Raw genomic sequence first — 17,763 nt, 5'->3', positions numbered from 1 at the left:
GTCTTTTGTCATCCACAGTTGTAGCCCCTTCTGTCAGGTTCTATTTGCCTCTCAATCAGAAAACTTAATTGTAGCTTAGACAGCACCTTTCTTAGCTCCTCTAATAATGACTCTGTCCTTTGTTCTAGACCCTGTCTAGCTCACTTGGGCCTCATTTCTTTGTAATCATAACCTCTACTCTACCACCAATGGCTCTACTCCCAACCTGTGTGTACTGATGGTCCTCTTCCCCACTTAATGCTGTATAATTGTTCAAAAATTTCTCTACAAACTCCTCTACCTACAAAAGATGAGTGACTTTTCTCCCAGTCTTGGCTGGAATCAGCTTTCTGGTCTGTTGGGTGTTCCCCAATAAACCCTTTCCCTTAAAAAAAAAAATGAAGAGGGAGGTGCTTTTCTCTGAAGGGAGGAGAGAACTTCCACTTTGACTATGACCTTGTCTAAATATGATCAGAGTCGGCGAACTCGGAAGGCTTCCGTAGCCTTGGCAACTCATGACGGGAGCCTAGGGTGGTTACTGGCACCATAAACTAGAGTGTCAATTTGTGGGGTCAACAACAGGAGTCACTGTGCACTTGCTCCTCATGTGGGATCTCTGTCCTTAATGTGCTATACATTGTGATTTAATGCTATAACTAGTACTCAAACAGTATGTTTCACTTTGTGTTTCTGTGTGGGTGCAAAGTGTTGAAATTTTTACTTAATATATACTAAATTGATCTCCTGTATATAAAGAGAATTGAAAATGAATCTTGATGTGAATGGAAGGGGAGAGGGAGCGGGAAAGGGGAGAGTTGCGGGTGGGAGGGAAGTTATGGGGGGGGGAGCCATTGTAATCCATAAGCTGTACTTTGGAAATTTATATTCATTAAATAAAAATAATAATAAAAAAAAAACCGAAAACGGTAGCAGAGGAAGATTGGATGGCTTCGTCGGGATAGGGTCAGGATTCAGATCTTTCTCTCTGCCTGATTTGAAAGCCTGTGTCCTTTGTACTTTGTGAATACATGAATGTGTGCAATGCCCACTTCTGTTACTCCAACAAGACTGGATTACTGTGAATCTCTATTGGCAAATATCTGATCTAGGGAGTGTGTCAGTTCCCACACCCCCACTTTGCTTTGCGTGGTGAATCATTTACTGAAATGTATAAAGGCGCCTTCACTGCTTTCTGAGCTCTCCACCTCATGGCATCTCCTCAGGATCTACTTATATTGTTGTTTACACAACTGGAAAAGGTTAGTGGATGAGATAAGTGGCATTTTGGAGCAGCATCCTGTGGCTATTAGACTTGACTGGGTCACACAAAAGCTTGCCTCTGTACATCTGACCTTGAACCTCACTCTTCTTGCTGTTCTGAATTGTGACTTTTCCATACTTTCTGGTCTTGATCTATTTCTCACTTGTGTCTTGCTGGCCCCATGAGCTGATGACATCTTTAAGGGTGTGCATCATGTGGATCAGCAAGGAAGTTGGGTGTGTTATTCGGCATATGAGGTGGTAAATGATGCACTGAACTTGTCTTTGGAGGTGGGATGTTTTCCCTTGTCTGATAATGCTCTGTTGAACTGTAAAACTGGTTTATAGAAAGAGCTCATGTTTTCCTAGGGATGCTAGCCCCAAATTTGGTACTTTCTCTCTTTTCTTGCCCCATGAATGCAAAACAAATTTAATGCATTCTGTAGCTGTAAAACCTAGCATCTACTCCCGTCTGTTTACTAAACACACACTAGTTTGTCTGATATTGGTTTGTTTAAGCTTATTTGTCAAACAGATAACATACTTCTGCAATTGGAACTCTTCCTTTAATCACAACATTTTAGTACTTTTTTACATTATTGATGTTTGTGAAATTAGGCTACCTCAACATTTGATGTATTTAACATGCTAGTGTTTTTCTCCCCTCTCCCCAAAATCACTGGTGTAAACTTAAGCATAACTTAAAATCTGTAGTTTCTTAGGCTCCAAATACAGTGCTAGATGTTTCTCTTTTTCTTCAGAAGTGCTTTCCTCCTTAGAGTGGCAACTGTGAAAGATCTAGAAATATATGGGCCTCGCCACATCAGGGGCTTAGTTAATCCTAACGTCACTTTTCTGGGTGCTGCTGCTGCGAAGCGTGACAGCAGATGCAGCAGGATTTTAGCGAGTGCGCCTGTGGAAATGCACACTACGCACTTCCTTCCGCAAAGTTCCAGTGACTTGCCCCAAGGCAGGAGACAGATGATCCCCCAGGCCATGACACCTTGAGGCCAATTTTCTCCGGCAAGAGGAAGTGGAGTTCTGAGATTGACTTTTAAAGAGTGTCTCGGTGCCTGAGACTACTGCTCTGGGTTCCTTGGGTCAGTGAGAATGATAATGGTGAGAATGTCAGTGAAAGCATCCTGTGTTCATGTGATCAGGTTTGCATCCCTTCACAGTTCTCCAGTGTGTGGATCTCATCTTGAAGTGAGCTCTCTGAGGTTGGTAGGGCAAGAATTACAGTGTTCATCTGCAGATGGAGAAAAAATGCAGGTGCTGGAGTGTGTGGACCTCCTGTCTATGGAGCAGCCAGGAGACAAACGAGGAGGGGTTTGACCTGGAGAGAATTGGGGTGGGAGAGGACGACGGGGTGGACTGTCACTTATAAGAAGTCACTGAACTCTGTAAATGCTCTCAGATAATCAGCTCAAGTAGGGGGAATTACAGGTGGAGCCAGCTCCACAGTGAAGACCCAGTCCATGGGACATTATAGTTCCCAGAAATCACTTGGCTTAAAGGAACACTCAGCTAAACCCTAGCACTGCTATAAAAATTAAAATGGTTAAAGGGCTTTTCTTGCTGAAATGAGCCATGTGAATGTCAGTTAAGCATAGCATTTTACCATAAAGCCACAATGAGGCTCGGTACTTGGAACACAGACTATGGCAATGACATAGAGATGGAAGAAGCCCGACTGGCTCTGAGGAGCAGTGGGTAAATAGCAGCTTATTACCTGCTTAGGAAGATAGCTGGTGATTAGGCAGCTTATTAGGTAATCAGGCCCCTCTCCTATCAGTTAGATAGGAGAAGGTGACAACAGTCTTGATCCAAGAGCTTAAGAAAACACTTCCCTGTTCTTAGGAAAACAAAGAATAAAAACAAAGGCCATGGTAGCCAAGGAAACAGTGGGAGGGCACAAGGGCTGTGCTTTGGGGGAGAGATCCTGATCCTCTCAGACTGGTATTCATAGGAAGGTCCCCTGCTTGGTGCTTCCCACTGGAGATATCCCTGCCCGCCCCTTCTGTTGCACATGATAGGTTGCAAGGCTGTTTTGCTGGGGAAGGAGGAAAGACAAAGATTTTGGAAGGGGGCATTATTTTCAGCTCCTTGGGCCAGTGATGCGATGAACCCTTTCATTTCAGACATGGGGGTTGGGGTGGAGGGGTGGAAGGGTGGAAGGGTGGAACAGCAGTGAAAGTGTGGTGTGTGCAACAATTTGTAGTCACAGTGAGGGATGGTGTCCCGAGTCTGCCAGTGCCCACCTGCTCTGCCCGGGCCCGGAGAGTGGCCGTGCCTCGGGGCTGCATGGCACCACTGACCTTCAGAGTACCCCACAACCAAAGAGGCGAGGACCCTGGGCCAGACCCCTGCTCCCTCCTTCTGGCTCAGGACGCCACCTCTGAGCAATCATTGCAGATTACCCAGTCCCAAAGAGTGCCACCTCCACCAGGGCCTCGGGTCTGCAGCGCTCCCGGGTTGCCCTCCGTTTTCCTATCCCTATCCTTGGGAGCTCTTGGAATGGTTGAAACTGTATTTCTACAAAGGGGCTAAGCAGCTGTGTGCCCTCAAAACAGCTCTGCAGAGCCCCCTGTTGCAAAAAGCAAATCTCTTTTCTAATTGAAAAATAAGCATTTGGCATTGAAACCCGTGGACAGAAACAGTGTGCAGGACTTGCTGCACTATGAACTGACAAAGTTAGCGGGTTTGCCTGCTGGCCCCTTTGGTGATGCTGAACCGCGCAGGGTCCCGGCCTGCAGGACGCAAGTCTCCTGTGACCCGGGCACCCTCGCGTGTGGAGCTTCAGGAGGGACTCCATGTTTTCCCCAGGAGCACACTTAGGGAAACACTGCATTAATGCAATTATGTTTCCTGAAATGAGGAAAGAAAGCGCTGAGCTGGGCTTTAAGGGGGAGATATGTTAGTAGAAAGATCACGGCTGGCCGGCGCCGTGGCTTAATCAGGTTAATCCTCCGCCTTGCGGTGCTGGCACACCGGGTTCTAGTCCCGGTTGGGGCGCCGGATTCTATCCCGGTTGCCCCTCTTCCAGGCCAGCTCTCTGCTGTGGCCAGGGAGTGCAGTGGAGGATGGCCCAAGTCCTTGGGCCCTGCACCCCATGGGAGACCAGGAGAAGCACCTGGCTCCTGGCTTTGGATCAGCGCGATGCGCCAGCCGCAGCGGCCATTGGAGGGTGAACCAACGGCAAAAAGGAAGACCTTTCTCTCTGTCTCTCTCTCTCACTATCCACTCTGCCTGTAAAAAAAAATAAAATAAAATAAAAAAAAAGAAAGAAAGATCACGGTGATTCATTGTTGCCAGTGCTTTATCTTTATCACTCCTAGGAAGCCAGGGTAAAATTCCTGGAATGTTCCTAACCCCATGAACACACATTTCCCAGTCTCCAGAAAGAACTGATTTTAAAATGTTCTTCCATTCCCCCCCAAAAAAAGCCACTTGAAATAACAGTTCATTGAATGTGATTTACATCTTATACCTTTTAGAAAAGCTTCCTATCATGACATTTGCAAATGAGAAAATCTTTTTCAGATTGTTTTGATTTTCAGTTTAGAAACATGATTCAGACTACTAGCTAAGCATATTACATAGATCGATTGTTCATAATATTTGTGATCATACAGATACCAACTCTTAATTTTCAATAACCCATGTTTGATTCTTATTTATCCAAAATATTTACATAATAGATTGTATTGCTTTTTTCTATTTTAAAAGGCAGCATCACTCTTTACATATTTTGAATCTTGATTTTTTAAAAATTAATATTTTATAGTAAAAGTGAAAAACTTGCATGAAAAGAATTCTCTGGTTTTATCATTGAAACTTATTATATCTCTGTTAACATTGGTTAGTCTTTGGTTAAACAAGGTGTCTTGTATTTTAAATTTTTTATACATTTAGTGTTTCATTATTACAAGTGAAATAAAATAATTTACATGAAGATTTCTAAATTCCCGATCACCTGGCTTTGGCTAAATATATGTAATGAACCTCATTTACTTTGAGTCACTGTATACTGTTTATTTCTTCTCCACAGGGATTATAAACAGACAACCTGTGGGATGCAGAGACTTCACTGGCATCTTAACCACTAGACTAAATCCCTGCCTCAGGTATGTGTATTTTTTGAATAACCTGCATGGGTAAGTCTATTTTTTGTTTTTTTTAATACATTAAAAAAGTAATATTGTTTAGGTGATTTTTTTTTTTACATGACTGAGCCATAAAAGACAAAAGGGAGGTCTTTGACTTTACTAGCAGTCACTTAAGAAAATTTCATATGGTCAAGGACTTGATTTCTTTGGGAAACATTCTGAGGTTCAGTTAAAATGTAAAATGCTTTCTTCTGCTCTAGGACAAAACAAAATTTCATTTGCTTTTACTTTTCTGCAATAAGGAGAGATTGCCAGGGGCCCAAGAAAGGCAACCCCAAAGCTGGACAAATCGATGGTAAATCTACTTGGCAGATCCTGAACATAGTCACTCAATGAGTGTGAAGAATATGTGCATGTGCGCGCACACACACACACACACACACACACACACCCCAGTCCGACATAAGGATGATGTTTTCCTAAAATAACTCAATATGCAAACTCTGGCATAGGCGGGGTTGTGTGCACGGTGATATACACACAACACTTATGCACCCTCCTTATCTGATATGCTTGGGACTAGATGTGTTTTGGACTGTTTATTTTTTTGGGGGGTTGTAATATTCGCATGTGTATTATGAACTATCTTGGGGTGGGACTCATGTATAATCATGAAATTCACTTCTATTTCATATACACATGAACTACACATGGAAAGGTAACTTTATACAATATTTTAAATATTTTTCTGCATGAAGCAAAGTTAGTGTATATTGAACCGTCACATATCAGCTGTGGAATTTTCCACTTGGGATGTCACATTGGTCCTCAGAAAGTTTCAGATTTTGAAGGACTCTGGATTGTGGAATTTTGGATTTAGGGATGTGCAACCTGTATTATCTTGGTAAACAGCATTTATTGAGCTTTAGCGTTTTTGGTTTTTTGTCACAATGTGCCTGACCCCATCCTAAGAACTGTAATCCTAGGAGCTGGTGCCATTATTATTCCCATTAATACAATGAGGAAATTGAGGCATGGAGAGGAGAGGAGAGGAGAGGAAATTGCCCAAAGTCTCACAGCTGGAGAATGGCAATCTTGTCTCCAGCACCCTTTCTCTTTGCCTATGTATGTACTACTTCCTGCTGTGTATCCCTACCAAATACAGGTTTCCAGAAAATCTCAGACAAAGCTTGAAATAAAGATGATGGTGATGATAATTATGGCAACTACTTATTGAGCCTTTAATTGTGTACCCAGATGACATGGTAGAAACCCCTCAACATATTATTTATTTAATCTTCACAACCTAGGGATTAGATTTTTTTTTTTTTGACAGGCAGATTGGACAGTGAGAGAGAGAGAGACAGAGAGAAAGGTCTTCCTTTTGCCGTTGGTTCACCCTCCAATGGCCGCCACAGCCAGCGCGCTGCGGCCGGCGCACCGCGCTGATCCGAAGCCAGGAGCCAGGTGCTTCTCCTGGTCTCCCATGGGGTGCAGGGCCCAAGCACTTGGGCCATCCTCCACTGCACTCCGGGGCCACAGCAGAGAGCTGGCCTGGAAGAGGGGCAACCAGGACAGAATCCGGCGCCCAGACCGGGACTAGAACCTGGTGTGCCGGCGCCGCAAGGTGGAGGATTAGCCTATTGAGCCGCGGCAGTGGCAGAGATTAGATTTTAATACTCTTGTTATATTGTTAGCCAAACTGAGGCTCAGAGAACTTAATTTGCTCAAGGTCGTAAGGCCAACCAGGGGTTCAAACAAGTCCACACCGAGGTCTTATTCTGCTTGACTCCCACGTTTGCAGGAGTTCCTGATCCAGTAAGTGAAGAGGCCTAGGATGCTCTCTTCAGTAATGTCATGCATAGCCATTGTCATGGCCCCTAATTACCTGAAGGGTACTTGCTCCCTTTCCACCTCAGACTAAAGTTGGGTTTGATATAATTTTGTTTTTCCTTTAATTTTTAATTAGTTTTTAACAGGTTCAATGTGCTTTGTAGACACAATGGGTTTGATATAATTTTGAAATGCTTTAATATCCTTGGGTGAGATATGTGCTTTGTGAATTTAGGAAGTAATATTTCTGTTAAAATTATTCTATTGAAGAGTATCTGTCCTTTGAATTAACAGCACATGAGTGAGCAGGGTTAGAAAATTTAAAAATGACTGACATTTTCCTGCCATATTTGCTCCTAACTTCTGGTTGGGAAAACAGAAACAAGGGAAAAAAATCCTTTAATAGATCAATTTCTAGCTCTTTAAATTTACTGAGATCCAGTTAATGGAAGAAAAGTCAAATGCCAAGACAGGGATGCAAAACTACAAGTCCCAGGTGGGACTTGTTCCCATTGAGAGCTGGAGGCAAAGAGCCTGAAGGAAGATTCTGGCACGTCTCCCTATGTGGGGTGGGGACTGCCTGGCTGCGAAGGCAGACCTCGGGCTCCTACTTTTCTAGTGCTAGTTGCTGCCACAGCCATCTACTGCTCAAAGGTTCCATGTAAGCTTTAAAGACTAGGCTGTTGCTGGTGCTGTGGCTCAACAGGCTAATCCTCCACCTAGTGGCACCAGCACACTGGGTTCTAGTCCCGGTCGGGGCACCGGATTCTGTCCCGGTTGCCCCTCTTCCAGACCAGCTCTCTGCTGTGGCCTGGGAAGGCAGTGGAGGATGGCCCAAGTGCTTGGGCCCTGCACCCCATGGGAGACCAGGAGAAGTGCCTGGCTCCTGCCTTCGGATCAGCGCGGTGTGCCGGCTGCAGCGGCCATTGGAGGGTGAACCAACGGCAAAAAGGAAGACCTTTCTCTCTGTCTCTCTCTTACCGTCCACTCTGCCTGTCCAAAAAAAAAAAAAAAAAAAAAAAAAGAGTAGGCTGTGGTTTGGGTGGGTTAAGTCATTGTCCCAAGGTTCTAAAACTAGAAAGAGGCAAAGCCTAAACCTAATGCCAGCTGGGTCTGAAGTCAAAGCCAAGGCTCTTAGTTACTAGGCTTTGACTTTCCAGAGAAACCAGCAGATGGGAAGCAAAGCTCAGGGTCTTCCTAACAATGAATGCTCCTCAGACCTAAACTCCCCAAGCTAGCAGAAAAATGTGCTCTCCTAACTTTGGCTTAGATTTTATTGTTTCTACCCTTGGGCGAACTTTCAAATGTAAAAAGATAGTTGATGTCAAGAATTCCAATGAACAGCTGGCGCCGCCACCGTGGCTTAACAGGCTAATCCTCCGCCTTGCGGCGCCGGCACACCGGGTTCTAGTCCCGATTGGGGTGCCGGATTCTATCCTGGTTGCCCCCCTTCCAGGCCAGCTCTCTGCTATGGCCCGGGAAGGCAGTGGAGGATGGCCCAAGTGCTTGGGCCCTGCACCCGCATGGGAGACCAGGAGAAGCACCTGGCTCCTGGCTTCGGATCAGCGCGGTGCGCCGGCCACAGCGGCCATTGGAGGGTGAACCAACGGCAAAAGAAGACCTTTCTCTGTCTCTCTCTCTCTCTCTCTCTCTCACTATCCACTCTGCCTGTAAAAAAAAAAAAAAAAAAAAAAAAAAAAAAAAAAAGAATTGCAATGAACGAATCTCTTACCCTTTTGGGGGAAAACTCAGTGGAGATCTTTAAGGAATTGGAAATGGACTGAATGTATCGATTGAAATTGACGTAGTATTTTGAGCAGGGCTAATTGTACGAATCTGAGTCCAGTGTCGCTTTACCTTTTGGCCAGGTTAACACAAGCCAAAAGAGCGGGCGCGCACACCCACCCACTAACCCACACACCCACACACACACAGACACACTTCTGTCTTTCCTCTTTAACTTGACAATATAGGTGCTCACCTCTACTTGAAAAAAGCTCCACAGACATCTCCATGCCAACAGATGCAGGACGCACCCCTTTTCAAGTCATCGTGCTACACAAGTGTGAGCAAATTTTGGGATCTTTGTGCATAAGGAAGATGTGACACCCCCTCCCAATTGGATGCATGTGTTGAAACTCAGACAAGACTTCATGGGTTGGTATTACTGATACATTTGTCAGTGTCATTGTTTTCCATGTTAGGCTTGTCTATCCATCAAACAATCATAACACAATATCTAAGATCAAAATTTTAAAGTAAAAGCATCTCTTATTCACTGTATGTACAGTAATAACCAATCTACATCAAAGACCATTTTCTTATGGATACCTCTGGACTGGGAGAGCTATCTACGAGATCAGAGGCTAGCGAAGACCACATGAAACAAAGGTTGCAACTCCAGTACCTAAGAATTCGTAACTAGCAAAGTGATCAGTTATGAAATCATCAGACATACTCCTAATAATACCTTTAACAAAGCATTTTCTCCATCACAGGAACTCAAAGGGTAGGGCATAACAGTGCAATTTATTTGGGTGTTGGAACAGCAAAATCAGAGGGAGGAAATACCGGTTCATGGGTGGTGTTTTTACCTTGGACCATTAAAATTTACATCTCAGGGACCAACTACCTGGCAAGAATGAAGCAGGATGTTCTATTTGGGAGCACAGCTGTAGGGAGCAGTTTCTAGGACTGACCTGAAGGGAGAATGAGTTATAGATATTAAAACCAACTTTTCCTGCACACCAATACCCATCCCTCCAGAAATCTTAATAGGCTTTTGAGAGCCTCCATTTAGAGCCCGCTGCATAAAATGATCCTTTGATGAAAAGGGATTGGAACAAGGGTTAAAGCAGACATTGAAAGGTTACTGTAGAGGGCACAGTGTTCACAGAACCCTCCTTTAATATGTGTGGTGTGCACCTGTGATCAGATGATTCATTACATGGGGCCTCTCTTTGACAAGCTCCATCGTTCAGCCCTTGGGGTTCTGACGGGACAATCCTGCGCCCGCCCAGGAAATATAACAAGGTCAGCTTTTTTTCCCTGGGACGTAGATGGAGACGGTTTAGCTTATAATGCATCTTTGTTTACTCTTTATGTAAAATAAAAACAGGGTCCAGGACATCGCAATTCCTGCCCTCCACAGAGCAGTCCGAGCAGGGAGTGCGTAAACACACTGCTGAGGAAATAACTCTAGGAGAGAAAATCTTTCCCAGGGTGCAAGCTCTTTTCCCCCTGTGCTTCGTGGCCATTAACAGCTGCATTGGAGAACCAAGTGCCCCACTCACCAAGGCTGGGCTCTGAGTCAGGCTGCTTGGACTTCAACAGCTCCAACTCTTGTGTGCTTTTTATGCAGGTTTTAGGTTTGTGGGGTCATCAGAAGCGCTGTCATTATGTTAGTGACCGCGTCGTGGGCACATGAGTGGCGGAAGGGAACCTGACATGAGGAAGGTTTACTGGCTCTGACAGACTCCAGGAAATCTACAAGCATGCAAGAGACCCCTAGCTTCTGTGACAATCAGCAGGAGGCCTGGCCAGGGGGCTGACTTGCACTCGGTTTCATTCTAACTCCTCCTGTTCCTCTGTTGCTCTACTGGACTTCATCACTTTCCCATGCACTCAGAAACTGGCTGTATAGAGGCTGCTTTAGACATTGTATGGCAATTAGGGATGGAAACTTACCAGTTTTCCCCATTATCCAAATTTTGAAAAAGAATGAAAAGTACAGAAGCAAAATTACAATTTCACTTGAAAAATTTGACTCTATTAAAAAAAAAAACCAACAAACAATGCCCAGGTAATGAAAGGTAGCTCTTTCAATTAAGTTCACAACACGAGTCACTGTATAGAAATAAAAACAAAATAAAACTTTGACAGTCTGGGGGAAGGAAAGGAAAGTCTTGCTTCTAAAATATAGAAATACCTCCCAACCCTTCTCCTATTCTTGACATTGCTAGTAAACATTATTTATTTGCCTGGAATAGATGCGGTTACATATCACTGTCATGCAAAAGAAATTCATTTCCTTTCCGAGTTCAATCTGCCATAAAAATTCACTCTTGTTCCCATCTCCCACTCACCTGTCCTTGTGCATTAGTAACTAGTTGACCTGTGACCCCCTGAAGACTGGAGAGGGCATTGCCAAAGGCCTGTGAGCTGGCTATGGAGCCCATTGCTGCTGCAGCCGCTGCAGCCTGACTTGCTAGTGGATTATTAACCAGCTGCAAAGAAAGAAAAGATCAGGGTAAAAACCACTGAGAGGCACAGGCACAGCACACGGACGCAACATTCACTTGGGAGAGGTCGTTCTTGCCCCCTCGGCTCATGCAAAGGGCCTGGGACCCACTGGAGGGGGCTGGTGCATCCTCCCTCTGATTCTCTGGGGGTTGGGGGAAGACGGAAGCAAGGCTGGAAGGAGGTGCTTAGGTGAGCTTGGGTTTCGGGCTAGCCCGGGAGGGAACGAGCCTGAGACGAGACTGTTAGACTCTTCCCAGGTGTAGAAATGATTTTTGGAGAAGTCCTTGGATTGTGTCCTCTATGCTAAATAAAACTCGGAGAAAATGTTTACTTTCCTTGAGGCACACAGACAGAATATGGGGGCAAAACAGGATGGGGTGGGGGAAGAGAGGCATCGAGATTTCAGGATTGGGGGGAAGGATTCTGTCGTTTCCGTTTGGGAATTGTAGGTTGTTGTGGTGTCACTGGGTGGGGCAGGAGGAAGTCAGTAGAGATGGAAAGCCCCTGGCTCCGTGCTCTCAGAGGACTAGTCTGGGTTGGGGATGCTTCGGAGGCTCACCCTGACCGGGAGGCTCAAGGCCAATGCCAAAGGTCCCTTGGTAAGAGGTCAGGTCGGCCTCTGCTTGCTCTTTTAGTCAGTACGTGGCCTTCCTGCAACCTCTTTCCTGGGACAAGGCTGGAACGGGCAGGAAGAAGGAGGGAGGGGGAGAGACCTGCTCAGCTAGGAGGTTATGGCTGCCAAAATCTGCTTTTCCATGGAGACCAATTCAATATTCTTTATCCTGCCAATTTTCCACGCCACAGGTTTTCAGACCTTTGGACCATGAGGCAGAAGTGTGGCTTGAACTAAAATCTGCATTTAGGTTAATGACTAGATATAAATTCAAGAAACATTTAAACTATTTTCACACTATTGGTTTTGATACATGAATTTCATTTGTATTTATTCTAGGGTGTTATTTTTTCCCATATAGTTTCTCTCAAGTACAACAATTGTTGTGTATAATAATGCATTTTCCCATCACCAGTTCCCACATCCATGAAATTCCTGCATTTTAGCAGAAACCTGCCAAGACTAAGACTTGGTGGGAAAAAGTTAATGCCATACTTAATTCAAGTCCTGGAAACTCTTCTAAAAAATGCCTTTTTTTTTAAACTTTCTACTTTACTTTGTTCATTCTCTGCCTCAGTCTTTCTCCTGTCTCTCACTTTCCTTTTCTTCTTCTCTGTTTCTTTTCCTTGAAACATACCTCGTTGCTTAATTCTTTGGAAATTTGCCTAGAGTCTCCATTATCTGATGGGGAAGGAAATACTAATTGTCAAAGTCAAGATCAAAAAGGACAAGAATTTAATCATTAATGGGGATAGCCTTATCTTATTGGTTTCTTTATTCATTTATAACCACATTTCACATAACCAATTCTACAGCAATTCTGTTGACCCAGCACATTTTTGCTTTTAGAAATGAAAATCCATTTTTGAGCTCATCACGTTATGTCTTTTGCCTTTATCTTTCTCCTAAAAGACAACAATGATTTTGGAGAAAAAATTCTCATTCATCAGCCTAAAGAGGAACCCTGCTTTATCCCAGATCACCACCATGGGATTTAAAATTCAGGGTGGCCTTGCTCGTGGCTTCTGAGTATGTTTCATGGTGTATTTGAGGTGAGTAATAGTACCTGTCAAGAGAAAACCCACCTTGTTTTCAACTTGGCTCCCTAAAGTGAGAGAAGTTCATATGATGTTCTTTTTCACTGTTTGAGGGACATCCTTCCCAGACTGCGGCCCAGACAATGCCCACTGGTTCGTCACTCTGGACCGCTGTCTCTACATTTCTTTTATACAATACAGGTTGAAATGATAATGATATCCCTGAGTTTTGGGACGAATAAGCTCCTTAAACCTCAAAAAAGAATTGACTGTGCTGTTTTTAGTGTTGCACATGCAATTTTGTGTGTGAATTTTGGGTGAAAAAATTCATTTACATAGAATATGCTCTCTGAAGAAGACAGGCAGTTACTCCTATTTAATGAAGGGAAAGCATTTTTAGTACTTGTAAGACATTTCCCTAGTATCTAGGTCAATCAGACACTCATGGATGAAATTATGGAATTACTCTCTGGACACAATACAGTGGTATAGACAGAGTTTCCTACATGTAGAACACTGGCATATTGTTCAGCCATAGTCCCGTATACTTGCTGCAAATTCGGACATTGCATGAAGGATTAACAATCATCCTGAATATAAAACAAAGTATCTACTTAAAGTGACCTTTTTCTGAATCTTGGTATTTGGGGACCAGACATTGGGTACACTTCAGCAGCTTTGGAGAAGTATTTCCACAGGCACCAATGTGCAGGTTTTGTTTCTTTGCAATGTTTATTTTCTCTACAGCCTGGTCCTAGGTTGAAATCTGATTTGTTTCTTTTTTGCTGTCTTTCCCTCTTCATGGAGCAAATGCCAACTTCGATGAGTCTCTTGTTCCCTGTCAGGCATCCCAGTGGGTCTCTGAGAAAGGCACTTGGGCTCTGGGCAGATGCCTCGCTGGGGTTAGACTCCTGGCCGGGAGAGTGGTGCGTACGGTGGGGACGAGTCGGTGTGCAAGCTGACAGCTTTTCAGTGGACCTTGGCGCTGTTGATAGATGCAGCCTTGTAAATATCTTTTGGCTTTTCTGTCTGTGACTGCCAAGGCGGTGATGTAATACGCATTAAGATAACTGGCAGGGAGGGGGAGGGGGTGGTCAGGAAACCATACGTGTTCTCCTCATCACCTCGGGTCATGTCACTCTCTATTGTCCCCAGTCATGTCATATTAGCAGTGTTCCTAACCGGACTTCCTCTTGATTGGAGACCTAGGGTAGGTTTGGACAGCAGGGAGCCCGGGCACAATAAATGCACATAATGAGCATGTTAACGTTCCAGGACCAGCTGGGGGTTTTGAAGCTGCTGCTGAGTTTATGCCTTCAGATCTTTCACTGCTGATGTACCTAAGCGGCCAAGGGTGGCCCAAATGAAGTCTGACCGTATTACATGGTCATGTTTCCAACAACAGACCAATTTGAAAGACACACTGAATTCTGGTGCATGCTTGTTTATAAATGGGGAAGCCCTCAAAGCAAGGATGTGTAGGAGGCTAGAGGTCTTGTGTTACATCCAAATGGATTCTGCACCTGAGTGCATCAAGCCAGACTTCCAGAATGTGCAGAGTCTAAAAATCCACTCATAGCACTACTTTCTCAGTATAACTCTCTCACCCTGAGAATGTTAGGGAATTAAATAACAAAATAATTTTTAAAAATTGTTTTGTATTAGAGAGGCAGGGCTCCACACCTGATCACCTGACCGTGCGTCTGTTAATGCAGTTGAGAGTGGCATTTCTTCTGCCTAAGTTTGTGCCTTTTAGTCAACCATACCTCAAATTCTCATGGGTCAAGTGTGTGTGAAATAATAGCACTCTCAAGTATATGATGAGAGGGGAATGAGATAACATATGCAAAAATTTCAGAACAGTACCTAGCATATCTCACATTCTTAATAAATGCTAATACTCTCACTGCTCATACTGTGCATATGGAGTTTTGAATGAATTAGTTCATCAGGATTGGAACTCATCTCCATTAATACCCTCTTAATTTGGAAATAACAGGAACAACGATAGTGATTCTCTGTTTCTTTTAAATTTTATTTGTTTGAAAGGCAAAGTTACAGAGAAGGGGAGAGAGAGAGAGAGAGAGATCTTCCATCTGCTGGTGCACTCTCCTAATGGTTGCAATGGCCAGGCTGAAGCCAGGAGCCAGGATCTTTATCCAGATCTCCCACATGGGTAATGGGGACCCAAATACTTGGGCCATCTTCCATTGATTTCTCAGGCACATTAGCAGGGTGCTGGATAGGAAGTAGAGTAACTGAGACTTAAACTAGCACCCGTGCAGCTTAACCCACACTGCCACAGTGCCAGCCCCAAATTTCTCTGTCTTTATAGAATTTTATTTCATTTTTTAAAAGCAACTTGAGGGAAGGTATTAGCTAATAACATGATTATTTTATAAAGTAATTTCATGACTTAAAAGACGAATATGGGACACAACAGTTAAGACACTACTTTGGATACCTGCAACCCATATGCTAGTGCCTGGGTTTGAGTCCTGGCTCTGCTTTTTTTTTTTTTTTTAAGAAAACTTTTATTTAATAAATATAAATTTAAAAAGTACAACTTTGGGATTATAGCAGTTTTTCCCGCATAACCACCTCCCACCTGCAAACCATCCCATCTCCTATTCCCTTTCCCGTCCCATTCTTCATTAAAATTCATTTTTAATTATCTTTATATTCAGAAGATCAACTTAGTATTTACTAAGTAAATATTTCAACAGATTACACCCACACAGACATACAAAGTATAAAGTACTGTTTGAATGCTAGTTTTACTGTTAATTCACATAATACAACACCTTAAGGACAGAGATCCTATATGGAGAGTAAGTGCACAATGACTCCCATTGTTAACAATTAACACTCTTATTTATGATGTCAGTAACCACCGGAGGCTCTTGTCATGAGCTGCCAAGGCTATGGAAGCCTCATGTGTTCACAGACTCTGACTTTATTTAGACAAGGCCATAATCAAAGAAGTTCTCTCCTCCCTTCAGAGAAAGGTACCTCCTTCTTTGATGGCCCGTTCTTTCCACTTGGATCTCACTCACAGAGATCTTTCATTTAGGTCATTTTTGTCTATAGCTCTGCTCCTAATTCCAGCTTCCTGCTAATGTAGGTCCTGGGAAGCAGCAGGTGATGATGGCTCAAGTGTTTACGTCCCTGACACCGCGTGGGAGACTTGGACTGAGTTCTTGGCTCCAAGCTTTGGCCTGGCCTGCTACAAGGGGCATTTGGGAAGGGAACTAGCAAATGAAAGATCTGTGTCTTCTGTTTCTGTCTCTCTCTCCCTCTTCCTTTAAAATAAATAAAGATAAGTGAAAAATTTAAAAAGGCAAATATGCTGTTTAAAAGTATTTGAGTGGAAAATACCAGAGAAAAGTATCTAACACATGGCTTCACCTGCTTACCTTGGGCCTCTGGTATTTGATGGGACAAGTTCCTTTGTAGAGAAAGCAGCGTTTTGATTCTGAAGCTAGGGTTGTAGGTGGCAGACAGCAAGAGAAGATGTTACCTTATTTACAGTACATCATCCTCTTACTTAGTTTACATTTATTAGGGTCCCAAATGGATACGCATTTCAGGTTTAATTGTTGCCTTACGTCAAAAATAGTGTGAATGAGTCTATCTCATAGCTACTCACTTGATGGTTAGGCTTTTAGGAAAAAAGATTTTCAAAACAATTTCCTAGGAAATTTGTAACAGTTTATCTCTACATTCACATATCAATATGGATACTGGGTGCTTAGCTCATAATGAGAATAAATCCATATTTCCGTGTTTAGTCTCCTTACTTCTGTGGACGCTAAATGGTGACGAGAAGTGAAACTCTGACAAACTCTCCCCAAAGAGCATCTTGAGATGATGTCATGTCTGACATATGATGTCACTGTAGGAGATGTCACTACATGATGGGGAGAGTTCTTCTCTGAGCCTTGTTCCATATCCTTTTCCTCAGCAAAGCTAACATTCTGCATTCGGGTAAAGAATTCAGGTTTCCTGAATCTGAAGTTTAATAGTCACAATATTTTTCAAGAAAATGTGCTGATTATATTATTCTATTATTATAAATCTCATGTACAAAGATAAGGCAGCATGATGAGGCATTTTAGCTATGGTTTTACATTGCAGTGTTTATGCCTTCACTCAGAGTGCTTTATGAATGTAGCAGGCTCAAACCTTTCTCTAGAGCATAATTGCCAATGATCTATAGTTCTATCATTCTCCTTGTGAGCTATGTGGGTTTTATAGAGTATGGATTTTGGAGTGGTTCTTTTTGCTACTAACTTTTCAATTTAGAACTCTGGGACTATGGTGCCATTTGTTTTTAAATGAGCATATTCATAAATGCATTTATCACAATTCACTTCTCATTTAAAGTCCAAAATGACCTGCAGTGGCCGCCTAGAGACAGCAGGGCAAATGTGGCTTTTGAGTTCATTTAAATTCAGTTGAACCTTGATGTTTACTCTGCCTGAATGTGTGAAAAACGTCTCTTGTTTCCTAAACAAGCCATTACTTCTACTCTTTTTTTTTTTTTTTTTTTTTTTTGCCAGGCAGAGTTAGATAGTGTGAGAGAAAGAGAGAGAGAGAGAGTTGTAGACAGAGACAGAGAGAAAGGTCTTCTTTCGTTGGTTCTGGTTCACTCCCCCAATTGCCACTACGGCCGGCGCTGCGCCGATCC

General features: G+C 43.4%; 1 protein-coding gene across 1 annotated transcript in view; it reads right to left on the bottom strand.

The window, feature by feature from the left end:
* Positions 1 to 17,763, bottom strand: part of POU6F2 (POU class 6 homeobox 2) — a 485,940-nt gene that overhangs the window by 48,933 nt on the left and 419,244 nt on the right. The window contains exon 6 of the mRNA XM_062179142.1: positions 11,267 to 11,407. Within this exon, the coding sequence (XP_062035126.1) occupies positions 11,267 to 11,407 (141 nt within the window). The remainder of the gene's footprint in view (positions 1 to 11,266; positions 11,408 to 17,763) is intronic.

This window comes from Lepus europaeus, chromosome 20 (genome assembly GCF_033115175.1).
Source record: "Lepus europaeus isolate LE1 chromosome 20, mLepTim1.pri, whole genome shotgun sequence".
NCBI lineage: Eukaryota > Metazoa > Chordata > Mammalia > Lagomorpha > Leporidae > Lepus > Lepus europaeus.
This window is presented reverse-complemented; position numbering and strand designations above follow the sequence as displayed.